General features: G+C 38.1%; 1 protein-coding gene across 7 annotated transcripts in view; it reads right to left on the bottom strand.

Moving 5' to 3' along the window:
• Nol4 (nucleolar protein 4) overlaps positions 1 to 15,793 on the bottom strand; it is a 352,979-nt gene that overhangs the window by 72,448 nt on the left and 264,738 nt on the right. For 3 of the 7 annotated variants that reach the window (XM_055625538.1, XM_055625541.1, XM_055625542.1), the window contains exons 7-8: positions 12,095 to 12,274; positions 11,155 to 11,346 (exon numbers count right to left, since the gene is read on the bottom strand). In XM_055625538.1, the coding sequence (XP_055481513.1) occupies positions 11,155 to 11,346; positions 12,095 to 12,274 (372 nt within the window). The remainder of the gene's footprint in view (positions 1 to 11,154; positions 11,347 to 12,094; positions 12,275 to 15,793) is intronic. The other 4 variants (XM_055625544.1, XM_055625539.1, XM_055625543.1 and 1 more) reach the window with 2 other exon arrangements.

Below are 15,793 nucleotides of genomic sequence, written 5' to 3'. Positions count from 1 at the left end.
TGCTTCCTAGATCAGTGATTCATATCAAGAAGGTGAGGAGAAAAGGAACCCACGTGACTGGCTTCTTTTTCAAGCAATATTCTGCAGCATGCAGCGTCACCAAATGGTAACCTGAAACCCCCCCTTCTGCCACCAAATTTAACAGCTGAGGACTCATTCCAGTTCTGATGCTTCTGTTACGGACCTAACTTCAGTGTATGCTAAGGGTTTTAGTCAGGTTCCAGCAGCAACAGTGAAAGGTTCTTTTCTTTGTCGCTGAGACTGGCCTTTTAAGCACAAATACTTTCATGTAGTAAAATGAGAAAAGAACAAAACACAAAGAATCCAACGAAGAATTTATGAAGAACAGCACCACTCCCGGTGAATGCGATTTTAGTAGACATCATGTGGCATATGCATCTTGAAGGAAGATTTCAAGAAATGATTAAAATGTGCACACATCTGCCTGTGTGCACATGTGGGGGCGTGTTTGTGACATGCACCTACACCAGAAACTTGGTATTTCTCCCCCTGTGTGTGAGATAAGCTCTCAGTAATTATCTCTTCATAATTAACAGTCATTCTCAACTGGAACTCCAGCTGAACTTTACCCCGCACTGTTCCTACAGTTATAATTATCTAGGTTCAAATTAGTGGGCTTGTGTTACCCAACAGATGGCTAAATGGTCACACGGAGCTTCGGAGTTGAAAAGCCACATTTTAATTGGAACTTAAGATGTGATTGCTGTTGGCACCACAGACACATATATTCCTTTTCAGAACGAGGGGCAATGTATCAAACGTACTGCCAATTTTTAGCTTTAAGACTACACACTAGACATCTTGTAGATCACTGGTGTTTGGGCATACGTTTAAGATATTGTACGATCATAAAAAAAAGTTCTTAGAAATCAAGAATATAAACCTATTTATGGGTTAGTGTCGCAGGGTTCTCCAAACTCCACTTTTTAAATGCAGCTCAATCAAATATTAGGCAAGCCCACATGGAGAAGCAACTACGTTGTCCACCGAGGTTGTTAGAAAAATCTACTCCTTAAAGACAAGCAATTCAGTGGTGGAAATTTAGGTAGCTTCTGTGAATTAAGATTTTTCTCTTCCATTCTGATTACTCTAAAAAAAAAATCATAATAATCGTGGTATGTGACTGATATGAACACACATTTTTTCCCCAAATGGTATATCAATGCATAATGGCATAATCATGCACTATGTCAAAATGTAAGCTCCTGAAAGATGCCCTTTATTTGCCAGGCTCTAAGGTTCATAGAAGTCTTCATTGTAAAGACAGCTTATCAACTGTATGGGACTGAGCAGGGTGTTTGTCGGCAATCGGCAAGCCACGCACTCTTTATGGTGTCGCTCTGCGACTTATCTTAGTCCCTCTGCTAGCTACCATTCTTCCTAGCTTTATAAAGCACAAAACTGAGGTTCAGCCAGTGTCATCAGAAATCCTGATTGTTAGTTTGACTGCATGTAAAATCATCAAAGAGACAACAGGGCATTCCTGTGACGGTGATTTCACACTAAAAGAAAGAGAACTGGGTGCAGTGTTCATGCCCATCTGCTTCGTTACTGCAGATGCGATGTGCCCGAATTCACACCCTTACAAACACCTTTCCACGTCATAAAGGACTGTATCCCCTCTTTAAGCCAAATTAAACCTTCTATGTGTTAAGTTCATTTTGGTCAGGTGTTTTGTCACAGTGATAAAAATAACTAATGCAGTAATTAAATAGTAAACAGAAATACCATGCCACAGTGTATTACAGAGGTTTATGTATATAAAGTCAATATCATCTTCAACTTAATCAAGAAATATACTTAATGGGTATAATCTATAACTCAGATATGTGTCAAATTCACAATACAATTCCAATGTCTATGACTTCTATTTTAGCTGATGTTAGTGTCTAGCACAGTTTTGGTTTTTTGTTTGATTGTTTTTGTTCTGGTGGGAGAGTATTTTGATTTTTCGAGACAGGATTTCTCTGTGTGGCCTTGGCTGTTCTGGACTCATTTTGTAGACCAGGCTGGCCTCAAATTAGCAGCAATCTACCTAGCTTTACCCCCCTGAGTGCTGGAATTAAAGGACTGTGACACCACATCCAGCAGCAATCGCTTTATAAACTTTTTCCCCTCGAAATTCTGAACTAATTTAAACAAGTATTTGTCATAACATAGTACACCTATTTGACAAAATGGATTTTTAGACATTCATTTTGCCAATTTCTGTGAAGGCTTTGAAATACTAAAATAGCCATATCTATGTGATATTCCCCTTCAGGGTGCACACACTGGGCATGCTACACAGTAAGAAGAATTGCACTCTACCTGTCCTCTGGATCATTTGAATCCTGAACTATTGGAACTTAAGATTTTAAACCAAGGCTTGCGAGTGTGGTAAAAATACTGGATTGTCTGCCCATAATTGTGTCCTTAATACAGTTTTGATAAAAATGGCAAACAAACAAACAAGCCTTACTGATTTCACCTTGCCTCTTGAATTCTGGTCAGGAAGGTATGGAAGCTGACTCAGTTCCCAGTGACTGGCCTTGGGGAACTACACGGGTGAAGTGAGTCATATATCTCCCATGGGACCTGAGACTTGCAGTGTCTAGATTACTCTTAGGTTGCAAATTCTCCGAACTGCCAAGGACAGCATTTCCAGCAAGCAGGTAAACTATGCAGAGAAACCCAGCTAAGAATGAAAAGAAGCCAAAAAAGAGGTATGGCCAATGGGTCTGTGGGGGAAGGACTGCGATCATTACCCTGAGAAAATGACCTTGGTTGGTTTGAAAGGAGTTTAAAAACTACATTTTAAACAATAGTAGGATATAAAATTTTAAAAAATGTTATCTTGGCTTTTAATGTAAGCTTAATTTTGTTGTTTGTTTTTTTTATGTCTGAGACAGCATCCTACTATAGAGGAATCTGGCCTTGAGCTTGCAGCAATCCTCCCTCTGTGGCCTCCTCGATGCCAAGCTGACAGGTCTGAGCCACCTCGTGTGCCTAAAGTGAAAGCTTTCATTTATGAATTAATGGTCAAACTGTTTTGACCTTGCTTTTTGAGTACTATGATGATCTTTCACAAATAAACTGGAAATGAATGACTTACAGCTTCATTCTTAGCAGCAGAATTTGGCTAATGCCAACTGCGAATAAAGCTGGGTGAGATGCAAGATGGCAAAAATATGCAGTCCTTTCTAACCAGCTGACCCTCATTCAAATCTTCACTAGGAAACATCATATACTTCTGCAAACATGTTTATGTATTACTACATAAAACAACACATAATTGTAGATCTTTTCCATAGCCATTTCCTGCATAGCAGCTTTACTCAGAGACGGTCACTACTGTTATTGTCATATTCACAATAATGACCCAGTACATAAATGAAGATTGATGGGTCAAAAGTTAAAGGAGAGTTAAAATTGAATATTATGTAAATGTCTGTAGAGGAAACACGATCAGTACTTAAATATATGAGTCTTGGTTTTCAGTTAGGAGTAGGTTTTGGAAATTTACTCAGAGCCAGGTGTGGCGCACGCCTGTAAATCCCAGCACTCAGGGAAGCAGAGGCAAGTGGATCTCTTTGAGTTCAAGGCCAGCCTGGTCTACAAAGTCCACACAGAGAAACCTTGTCTCAAAAAAAAAATAAAACAAACAAACAAACAAACAAACAAATTTCCTTGTAAAATACTGAAGCATGCCATGCAATAAAAGTAACCTATTTTTTTTTTACATGTTTTCCACTATAAAGTAACACACTATTAGATATTTTTTCATTCACTCACTCTTTCACTCAACCTTTTTAATTCAGTTGAATGGGAATTAGTCAGCTTTCATGAGCAAGTACTTGCACTCTTAGGACAGTGGGGATGCTACAGAGATAAACAGTTGAAAAGCAGAGTAGTCAAATACTTCAGCAGCTGAGAACGTATAGAGGTAACAGCAATAAGACAGAATACAATACAACTGTAGAAGATGCAGCACAACATGATGATTGAACACAGGAGAAAAGAGAGACATAAGATTACCCTTAGAAGGGCTATTTAAATGGATAAGCACACATCTGGTCCAATCCTAGGAGTTCCCTGGGAGGAGACACCTAGTGGATTTACAACATTGGAATTCAACCTGAGGCATGTACCACACCCCTCAACATGAGCCAGGCAAGAGCTTTGACATCTGATATTTCAAGAGATGTTGGTTTTCACCATAGTCCTTGACCAAGTACGAAATAAAAGGAAATTCCCCAAAGCAAACATAGGTAAACGGGGAAGCAGATGATCAAGAGCCTGAAGAACACGAGGTTAGTGTAGGGAATGAATGCATCGCTGGGATTTGGTACAAAGGCATCACATGTCAGGAATCAATCCAGTGTAGCGTGGTAAGAACCAGAGTCTGGATGGTATGAATCTGAGCAGCTGGCAGGAACAGGTGAGAATGGGCTAGTCTGTGAGTCAAAGTGTCCTTCTGAGGAAGCAGAAATGACAATGCCAATCAGCTGCATGAGTAAATAATTAAAACTTTACTGGGGTCTAGGGACAGAAGTCCACACTTTCAAAGGATCAAAAACGTGGGCATGGTTGGTAAAGCAATGTTCTAAGGAGGTGGGTGAACAGGGCAACACGTGCAGCATGATTATTTATTCAGGGCAAATCAGACTAGATAATGACTGTGAAAACAGTGGAACACACATGACCCTTTAGATGATTCCATGGTATGTGTGTGTGTGTAGGGTGTGTGTGTATGTTTGTGTGTGTGTATACGTATACCAGAGGCACCACACACTTTAAGATAGAGACTCAAAGTTCCAGGTTTGCAAAGTTATCTGAGTTGGCTAAGGAACTCACGGAATCTGCTGTCTGTCTACCCAGAGATGGGATGCAAGCACATACCACTGAGATGGCTTTTTTCCCCCTTTGTGTTCTGTAGCTTGAGCCCAGGGCCTTACACTAGAACAGTGGGAACTTTACCATCTGAGCCACGTCCCTAGCCTGTTTCTGAAGTTTTTAATCCTGCCTGCCTGGGCTGTCTGAGCGATGACTATGTCTCTAGGCTAATAAAGGCTTTAATGACAGAAACTCAGACTGTTGAACCTGTGAGAGAGTTGTGACACCCGAAGGGAAGGTATGAGAGTTACTCAGAGGCACATTATAGTATGCAATTACATTGAAATGTTATGAGTAAACTCCTCAGATCAAGTGAAAACAGCCTACATTCTGTTCAGTTAGTTCTATGATTGCAGCAAAGAAGTTGAGAACCACAAAGGGGGAAAACCTACAAATAACAGTCTGGAAATTCAAACCAGATGTGCATATTAAGTAGCTTCCATTAAGATAATCAGTCACAAAGAAAGGTATAAATCAGTGTTTACGTAGTATGAAAGATAATGCAAATAGTAAAAAAAGTATAGAGACACCACAGAGACATTGTTAACTCATGGGATGGGCAAACACTATGGTTGATAGAATTTCCAGCTTAAGAAGAAGCACCTTAAGGCATATTAATTAATTCATTAACTGTGTGGGAGAGAGAGAATGAGTACTGTCGAGCAGCTGCGCACTCAGTGATGTACATGTCAAGGTGACATGGCGATTGGAAGGAGTTAGTTCTCTGTCTCCCCCTTGTACAGGCTTCTAAGCCCAAGGTGCAGCATACCCTGGACCCGCTCATCCAAGTGTCTCCAGCTGCTTCTGATGTCCTCACCTCTCACCTGGCTGTTGGGGTGTTGGGAATTAGGTGCACATCCCCACATTTAGCTTTTTATCTGGATTCTAGGGATCCAATTCATGTCATCAGGCTTGTGAGACCAGGCCTTTTCCCACTCCACCATCTCCCTAAGCGCTTTCACATATCCATAAACTCTGCTTAAATGAGAATAGGAGATGCCACAGTGGCCTTTGAGATGTAATCAGGGAGCTGAAAACAAGGCCTTTTACTTTGTGTGGCATGCAACAGCCACCAGCGGAGGATAAAACTCACTGCTCAAAACCCAATTTTTCCTTAACATGAAGGGAATAGGTTTTGGTGTTTCTAGAGCCACACTTTTCTTGCCCTTTAAAAATTGCTCCCTCACTTTCTCCCTAAAGTCGGGTATATCTAGCTTGTATGGAGACACAGACTCAGGACACCTGAGACCCTGGTGGGAGACTGGCTCAGAATCTCTGACAGGGAGGCATGGAAATAAAGACACGTAGATAAGAGCCCTAGCGATGAGGACTAAGACACCAAATATTTCGTCAGAAAAGTGATTCCTCTAGTCTTAAGTTCTAGGACAGTGGTTCTCAACCTTCTTAAGGACGTGATCCTTTAATACAGCCCCTCATGTTGTGGTGACCTCCTGACTGCAACATTATTTTGTTGCTACTTCATAACTGTAATTTTGTCACAATTATGAATCTTAATGTAAATATCTGTGTTTTCAGGTGGTCTTAGGAAACCCCTGAGAAAAAGTTGTTTGACTCCCGACGGGGTGGCGACCCACAGGTTGAGAACCACTGTTCTAAGTGACTTTTATAATAAAGTCTTTTATAGTGCATGTTTAGTAACTCAGTAGATAATATCCTCAGCAAAATTTTATTAACAACCTGAATGAGACATTTCTGCAAGCAAAAATGGTCTCCTTCACAATGAGGTTTATAATTTCCGAGAAGCCTAGGTTAGTGAATTCAGATATTTAAGCTCCTTGGACTGTATTAGTATAAAGACAAAATTGAGGCTAGAAGAGGGATATTACATTCAAAGTCTCTTTTTACTCTATTTCTTCTAAATGTTTTCATTCTAGCTTTACCAAAATGCATGTGAACATCAGCAGCCAGGAGACAAAGGTCTCTGCAGGCCTTGGAAACAAAAGAGAGAAACAGTGCTGCACAGTCAACAGGAGCCAACCCGGTGCTATTCAAAAGTGTTGCTTTTCATCAGTTGCTGTTACAGCTATTATCGAATTTAAGGCCACCGCCCTTCAGAGAAACTGATTCATTTACTGGAACAACCAACTCTTGTTCTTAAGAGCAGTTGCTGAAGCAACTTAAGGGTCACAGTCACACAGTGGAATCAATAACAATTTAACAAGCATTATTTTCCAAGGTTTAATTTAATGGCTGCTTAACTCAACGAGTTTTTACAGTCCTCTGAGAATACCGACTGTAAACTGGATCAAAATTATTAGATTTATTTTTCATTAAGCATTCGATTTCTTTTTCTAATGCTTAAGATGCCATGGTTTGAGATTGGTGATAAGGACTTGGGGTGGTGAAGAATGTGTAGAAAATAATCTTTATGCAGTGATTCTAACTCATACGTTAGAAACACTATGCCAAGCATGACACATTTTCTTTTCTGCTATGGCATTCAAAACCCAATGAATCTGGAAAATTCTAATACAATAAAAATACATATATATGAATATGTATGTATATATATACATATATATTATGTATATACATATATATGTATATACATATATATTATGTACATATATATATATATGTAATAATGTTCGTTGAATGTGTCCAAGGAAGCCAATTAAATGTATTTCATTCTTCTAAAAATCTGGGTTTACACCCAAAGGTTGGCACTGCATGGCAGTGATTGCATAGACTCATAGTTGGTGAAACTACTGACAAACAAACAACTATGGAGTGCTTGGACCTAAATGGGACATCAATGTCACCCTCTCCAAGGTTTAAAGAATGTTACAAAAGAGGTGGCTGAAACAATGTAAGGGAAAGAGGTCTTCTGGATATGACTGTTGAACTTAAAGCTTCCATGGGTACCAGCAAGAGGCCTACATAATAGATGCATCTGCATTCCATCATGGGCAAGGTAGGGGCTCATTCAGCCCTGCCCTTCATTGAGGACCTATAGTCACATAATGCTTGCTGGGAAAGGGGCAGTCACATTCATCGATGGTGTAGCCCTTGCTTGCATATATAATTGTTGAGCCTTCCATAGTCGTGCAGGTAACTCTTATTAAATTCAGTGGACAACACACTGACATGAACATTAAACAGGGACAGAGTGTATATAGACGGTGGCAGAAAAGCAACATGTGTGTCATCTATGTTGTGATAATTTATGTATATTGTGATAAAGAACAAAGCAGAAATCTTACTTTTAATTTCAAAAAAAAAAAACAACAGAAAACACACAGTCCGGCAGGTTTGGAGTCTCTCTGCTTTTGAGGCCTTCTGGTTTCAGCGACCCTGGGTAGGAGACCTAAGCTTATTGATTGATACAGAATCTCCTACAAAATAACCCTGCACTTTACAGTTACCTTTGACAAACGTATTTAAAATGTCTTGATTTCCTTATTGACTTACGATATCTTAGGGAACAAGATGCACATGAAATGTACTGATTCTGAAAATGACTGAGTTTCTTCACACACTCCTACATAAACTATGAGGACAGAAGAAAATATTTTGTTTTAGTGTTTAAAATGTTAAAATCCAGGTGTGGTTATTTTAAAACTAAAAGAGAATATTTGGTTTAGCTTTAATTATTCTAAACTAGCCATGATTTCTCCTCTTCTTTCTTTCCTTTTTATCTTTGTCATACAGAGGTAACTATTAAAAAGGATCGAAATCCTATTCATAATCCCATAGTGAGGAAACTATGCATATAAAAAAAAACATGAAAAGAACATTCGAGCATGCCTATTGAAGAGTAAGTTTCTTATTTCCAAGAAGGCATTCCACACGAGGGAAGATGTAGTCACGAAGAGGACAGAAATTGCTTGTTACCCTATTGATTTTCATCTACATCTTCCATGGAGTAACAGAGGACTCTCTCATTTGCATTTGAGCACATCATGTCAGAGAATGGGTCACCGCAATGGAGCATAATGACCAAGAAATGCTCTTTCCTCAATAACAACACACCAGAACCATCTCCTATTTCTCGCTGTTACCTTTTCAGTGCAATTTATACGATATGCACTGAAAGAATGGACAAATGAGCAGATGGAAAATATTAAGGCTTAAATAGTCTTTGTGGCGTGTTTAAGATTAGTTTGTAAAACATACTGACTTTGTATCAATCTACTTTTTTCGTTCATAAACAGAAGAAATTTCTAGAGAATTGAAATCTATGCTAAAGTGAGTAAGTACAATTAATAAAATGACAATGATTTTTTTAAATAATGTAGTGTCTGAGAAAGATTTTTTGAAAATATAATTGTGATGAATTCATCCTCTCAAAAATGATTAATATAAAACTACATACCATGAAAATAATAAGATGAATTTTACTAAAGGATGGAATCTCTCTTATTGAATGGTAAGTACTATCAAATTCTAGCAAAATACTATTGATATATGATACTATCTTCATTTTTATTAAAAGAAGAAAATATGTGCCGTATAACCTAAGATACACTTTGTCGCGGAGGGGAATTTTGTGTGTCAGCCTAGCCTGCGGGGGCTAGGCCATTTCTCCAGCGCAGCCACTGGAACTTTACACCACCCATCTGTGGCCTTGAATATGATGTCAAAACCAGGGCTGTGGTGAGGTGAGATCAGTGTTGTCCCATATCTGCCTCCTAGTGTGTGGATCATAATTAGGCAATCAATAACAGGGAAATGGGTTCGTGTTCTTAAAGCAAGTCATTTGTTCTCTCTTGCTACTTGTATTATCTAATCCTAGCTGCTCAGTTCTCCAACTTTCCTTATTAAATTCAACATAAATATCATAAGAACTGCATACGTATTTGAAAGGCACTGCAATTGCTAAATGAAAACAGCACAGGAAATCTTTCTTCAGGTGACAAATTCATACATAATATATAATAATGCTTCCTTATTTCAAGTCCTTTGAAGGCATACTTTGTGCCAGAAATGACTTTCAGGGGTTTCTAAGGAAACATTGTTTGTGCTAGCAGATGGGAACTCTCCCAGAGCTAGGAAATGGGGTGATTGTATTTTGCAGAGGGCAAGCTGAGCACAGGTAGGAGATAGCTGAAGGTGGTGAATGCAGAACCCCTACACAGGTCCTCAGCATGCACTCTACAGTACAGGAAGACCATCTCCGCTTAGGAGATGATGAAAACTGAGCATAGAGCGATATGAAAATTGATAAAAGATGGAGTTTCTTACACTGTCGTTCATTTCTTAGTAGAATTTTACCACTATGAAATTCAAAGTATAAAGCCATATGGTGAAACCTCTCTCATCTTTAGTAACTTCTGCCCATCACACAGAAACAGCCAGGTCAGATCACAAGCACTAGTTATACAGACTTTTATTTAGCCTTCTTTCATGTATGAGGGGGAAACATGTTTAGAAAGTGTTTAAAATCCTTCTACAGCAGGAGTTGTATCACAGTGGTAGAACATTTTTTTGACTACTCGTGTGTCCTAGGTAGAACCATAGCCTGGCACTTCAATAACTTCAGAAATCAAGCAAGCAGCTAGCATTTGTGTAAGCACATACGTAGTTTGAAATATGAAAAACATCAAGCATACATTGTCAATGTTTGTTGGACTTATGTAGATAAAAGAATAGTAGAAATTCACAACACTTTGATTTCCAGCTTCTACCCCAAAGTAATCAATGCTAGGTAAACTCATCTTCTACAAAGCACAAAAGAATAGGAAAAAAAGAATGGCCTCATTCATGACATGAGGCTAATATTCATAGGGGAACGGGGGCTTAGTTTTCACCTAAGGACTTTTATTCCCATCTTAGTTTTCAAGGCTTTCTATTTGTTAGACAGCAGATGAGCCCATTTCCTTACATTCAAAAGAGCCATTCTCACATGCCAAAAGCAACAATTGTACCTTCGAGACTCATAAACCTCACATGCACTTGAATAGTGACAGAAAGGAAACAAACACAGATGACGTGCAATGATTGGCTTCTCCCTGATTTTCTCTCATATTGTCCTTTGTGTCTACGAAAAGGTTATCACATGGTTCTGTGAGCACTGGTCTCCCAAGAAGAGTCCTTATCATATATAAACAAAGGGAATAAATGCTTGGGGAAGATGAAAAAGAAAGGGGGAATAAACACGAGCAAATGAAAAAACCCCTTTGACCTGACATTATGGAAAAAATAAACATAAAGACGCTAAGATGGAAACAAAATAGTGCCATGGTTTACATGTGGGGTTTGGATGGAATCTAGGGCTGTATTCAATTTATAACTCACCATCTCAAAACCACTTCTTTTCATCCGCCTGCAGGACTTGAGGTAAGTACGGATACGTTTTCTGGCACGCTCTTGATACTCAGGGAATTGTCGCCTGCATGAGTCAATGATAGCTTGGATCTTTTCTTTGGGCTGCTTAGAGATTGGGACCATTCGGTCCAAGTTTTCATCTACAAACAGCCTGACAAACATCTGTTGGCAAGAGGGAGACAGAGGAGAAGGGTTTGGAGGACTGCTCTCTTCTCTTCCTAGCTTCCTGTCTTGATTACCAAGAGGAAAAAATAATTCTGTTTCTGGTTTATGCACTGGAGAATTTTGCAAATGGAAAGCCAGAAAATTTAAGCAAACACTCTTTGAAGATTCTCTAAATGGTTGAATTAAGTAAAAATATATATATTTAGAGAGAGAGAGAGAGAAAGAAAATGAGAAAGGGAGAAGGAGAGGAAGAGAAAGAGGAAAGCAGACAGACAAACAGACAGAAAAGAATGAAAAAAAATCAGAAAATAACAGTAGAATCAGAACAGCTGAGCACTCATTACATTTGCTTTTAATGGTAAATGGGACTGAGACATTGCCACACTGCACAGTGGACTCCTCTCTGAGAACAAACAGTTGACTCTCTTGTCATGCACAATTAGGAAAGCAGAGGAAATAACTGATGACAAACAGGCATCACATCAGAGGACTAAGCTGAGCCTCCTTCAACCTAGGTGGAAATGCATACTCACACAACACAACTCCAGTCCTCAGCACCCACTTGGCTTTAACATTCTAAACAAAACAGCAATTCTGGTGTCTGCTTGGCAAAGAGTGTTTCATGTACTTTTAAAATCCTTCTGAAAATTAAACAAAGATGGTTCTAAAATATTCACATTGACCAACAAGCAACAGCATGAACGTGAAGTGGTCAGAACACAGCCACACAACGCGGGGAACTCACATTGAAAGCTTTCAGCCTCTCTGCTTCCACACCATCCGTCTCGTTCACCTTCTCAGAATCCTCGTGTTCATCATGCTCATCTTCATCTTCATCTCCCCTGTTGAGTGACAGATCCTCGGCACCTCGATCAACACTCTCGTTTTTGCCAGAGTCATAGCTGGAGTAGCTGTGTGCCGGAGACTGAAAAGAAAGGGGGACATTGCTCCTTTTTAGTCCTCTGTGTGAACCATCATTTTTAGGCTTTACTTTTCATCCTACTGTTTTTAAAATTTTCTTTTTCAAAAATCATGTTTATTACTTGGTAACTCTGGATCTGTGGCACTGTAAATTTTTAATAAATGTTAATTCAAATAAATTTAAGAATTCATTTCCTCCACCACACTAGTAACATTTCAAGAGCGTCTATAGTTGTACTGAACAGTTCCATCTCTGCAGAAAAGTTTTATTGAACTTAGCACTCCAAGAGTAATTACTGTTTCTATTCAATATTTATATTAATAAAAGGAGCAATCTGTGATTAATTGACAATGGAAATATTGAGTCATACTGTTGGAAGTAGATATGACTTCAGTGCATAACCCGTCTGGCTGTATTAATTTTCTTTGAACAAACTGGAAACTGAAGAATAAGATATTTAATTAATTTGCCCAGCAAAGACTATAAAAATTTTACTGAGTATAGTAGTATTAATTACATGATACTTTAATGTAGATTTCTAAGTTATCTATAAGAGCATCTTAAAATAGCATCTGATTTGCATATAGTAAAAATGCGTGAAGCTTTTTCCTGATACATTTATTGTTACCTTAGTCCGTATTAAGGACAGGATAAATTTAAAGCAAGATGATTAACTGGATGCACTACATATTTCAACATAAATAATTTAAAATCTGAAAAATTAAATATTTAAAATTCATTCTCACTGTTAACGATCGATGACCGCTGTAGAGGACTATTTGATGTTTAGAGTGCATATGTACCCATATGTAAATGAGACCATTCTAAATCTACATCAGGTAAACTAATTTAGGTTATTTGTAATTTGAAGATACTTAATTTATATTTATATAATCACATATTTTTTCTTTGTATCTACTAATTTGAGAATTAGTATGGGGGAACTGGCCAGAGTGAAAATCTATGTTTATGTGTGATAAGGAGCTTAATTAGACATTAAATAGATCTACAGAATATTATGTTATACGGCCCCACTAACACCAGCAGTTACCAAAGGTTACTGAGTTACTAAACAAAGAGGAAAGAGAATTTAAGGATGACTATTTTGTACTTGTTTTTATTATTGACAGAAAGATTTTCAGAGATATCATGAAACAGTGAAAATTTTAAATGCATGACAAAGAGAAGAAATTAGTGTTTATAACAGTCTACTGGCTGCCTTTGTGTTTACAGCTGTTTCCCAATAAGGCCCTTTCTCGTATCTGTTTCCTCAGACAAAGAAACAGCTTCCAAAAAACCAGACAAACTTCTCTCATCAAGACAATGGTGAACTCAGCTCTGCTGGAAACAAAAAGCTACTGAATGGGTTTATACCTCAACAAACATTCTCTCCTCTCTCTGAAGGAATAACAAAAAATACTTCTATTTTATGCATCGTAATGTTAATATTAAAATAAAACAACAAAAATCTGAGCTCATTCAGAAATCGCTTCGCCTAAAGAAACGGCCCTATTATTTCTACTTCCTTCTACAATAGGAGTCTGCGATTTAGAAATGTTTATTAAGAAGTATTATTACTCGCTCTAGAACTTCCACATATTGGGTATTTGAGGTATTAAATAATTTATTATCACTGCATCTACTTCTTTGTTTCAGTTGAATAGAGAAAAGAGGCAGCATTATCACCACTCAAAAACAGCTATGTTTTTGTTTATGTTTTATTCCTCAGACACTGGTGTTGAGGGTAATTGTAACAAGTCTATTTTTCAACTTTTGGATGATCATATTTTGGAGTGCAATACATTTTAAGAATAAAATTCATTCAAGAGAACAAACAATTAATGAACAACTTTTTAAAATATCATGAGGGTAATAGAAAAAAAAAAACAATTTTTGTTTCAGTTGCCCAAATACCAATGAGAATAACTTCTTCCCTAAGTAAACCTTTGCAAAGCATCTGTTTAACAATAATGAGCTTTGATTTTTGTCTCAGGCATCACTCTAAGACTTATACATAACTTAAATGAAGCCTGAGTGTTCTAATTAACCAGATTTCTCAATGTTTATAAATAGCAAATAAAGTCAAGATTTGAATCCAAACAGTAGCTCTGTGAACTGATTATCTTAACTATGATTTTTTCCCCCTGTGACTATGAAATGTCCACTTACTGCTCCAGTTTGGGAGGAATAAAGTCATGAGGCACTGTACTTCTCAATGCCAACTTCTAAAGAAAATACCTTTTGGATATGATAGGAAGCCGACTCCATCTTTTACTATCTGATTATAGATTTGATTTAAGGTAGAATAGTGAACATATCCTCAGAAAGCCTGAAACACAGTATATGATATGTGCTCTGTGTAGATTAAAGGTGTTTAATGCTGTATGTTCTCACGTTTCCTGGGACTTCACATGCAGCTCTAGTTTCTGTATCACTGAATTGCACAGGAGAACTATCATTAATGTATTTATGCATGGATTTAGAAATGGCTTAACTGGGACTCAAAAAAAGTTTTGGCAGGTGATGGTTCCTGTTTCCAGGCCTCACATGTTGGAAGTATAAAGCAAGCCCTTTCAAGTTGTCTTTTGACCTTCATATGCATACAGTGACATACATATGCATACACACATACACATACATTCACATACATACACATAGGAACACACATAAGAAAGATAAATAAAAATTTTTAAAATCAAATCTATAAAAATGACTGAATACAAAAGGGTGGTAATAAGAATAGCAGAGATAATCTCTGACATGAACTCGGTTTCCTGCTCCTTGATCACTTCATCTTTGTAGGGCGACCTTGCCAGCCCACAGAAGAAGAGGATCTAGGCAGTCTTGATGGGATCTGATAGGCCAGGGTCAGACAAATAGGGGAGGAGGACCTCCACTATCAGTGGACTAGGGGAGAGGGATAGGATGGGAAAAAAGAGGGAGGGTGAGACCAGGAGGAGATGAGGGAGAGGGCTACAACAGGGATTCAAAGGGAATAAATTGTAAATACTACTACTAGTAGTAATAATAATAATAATAAAATGATGAAAAGAATACTCTGTAAGTCCAATATATCTGAAGGTTAATTTCATGTGTCAAGTGAGTAATGAAATAGTTGAATATTTGATTAAACATAAGGCACAAGTATGTCTGCATAGAAGTTTATGTATGAGAATAGTATTTGAATTGGTGTGCTCAGCAAAGTGGATTTTCCTCCCCAGAGAAGAGGAGCTTCATCCAGTAAGTTAGGGGACACAATGGACAAACAGGAAGAGAAATAAGGAAAATCCTACCCACTGCATTGACAGTTTGCGTGGAGGCAAAGTGAGACTCACTCTAATCTTTAATCACACTTAACACTACAGATGGCTTTCCTAGTTGTTTGGCTTTCAGATGAAGGGATATGGAACCTCTTGGTTCCCATAATTCCCTGACTCATGTATTTGTCTGTCACCCTCCCTCTCTCACTCTCTCATATCTATCTATCTATCTATCTATCTATCTATCTATCTATCTATCTAT

This window comes from Psammomys obesus, unplaced genomic scaffold, assembly GCF_907164565.1.
Source record: "Psammomys obesus unplaced genomic scaffold, mPsaObe1.curated_primary_1811, whole genome shotgun sequence".
NCBI lineage: Eukaryota > Metazoa > Chordata > Mammalia > Rodentia > Muridae > Psammomys > Psammomys obesus.
Note: the sequence above shows the minus strand (reverse complement) of the source record. Positions and strands in the feature narration are given on the sequence as shown.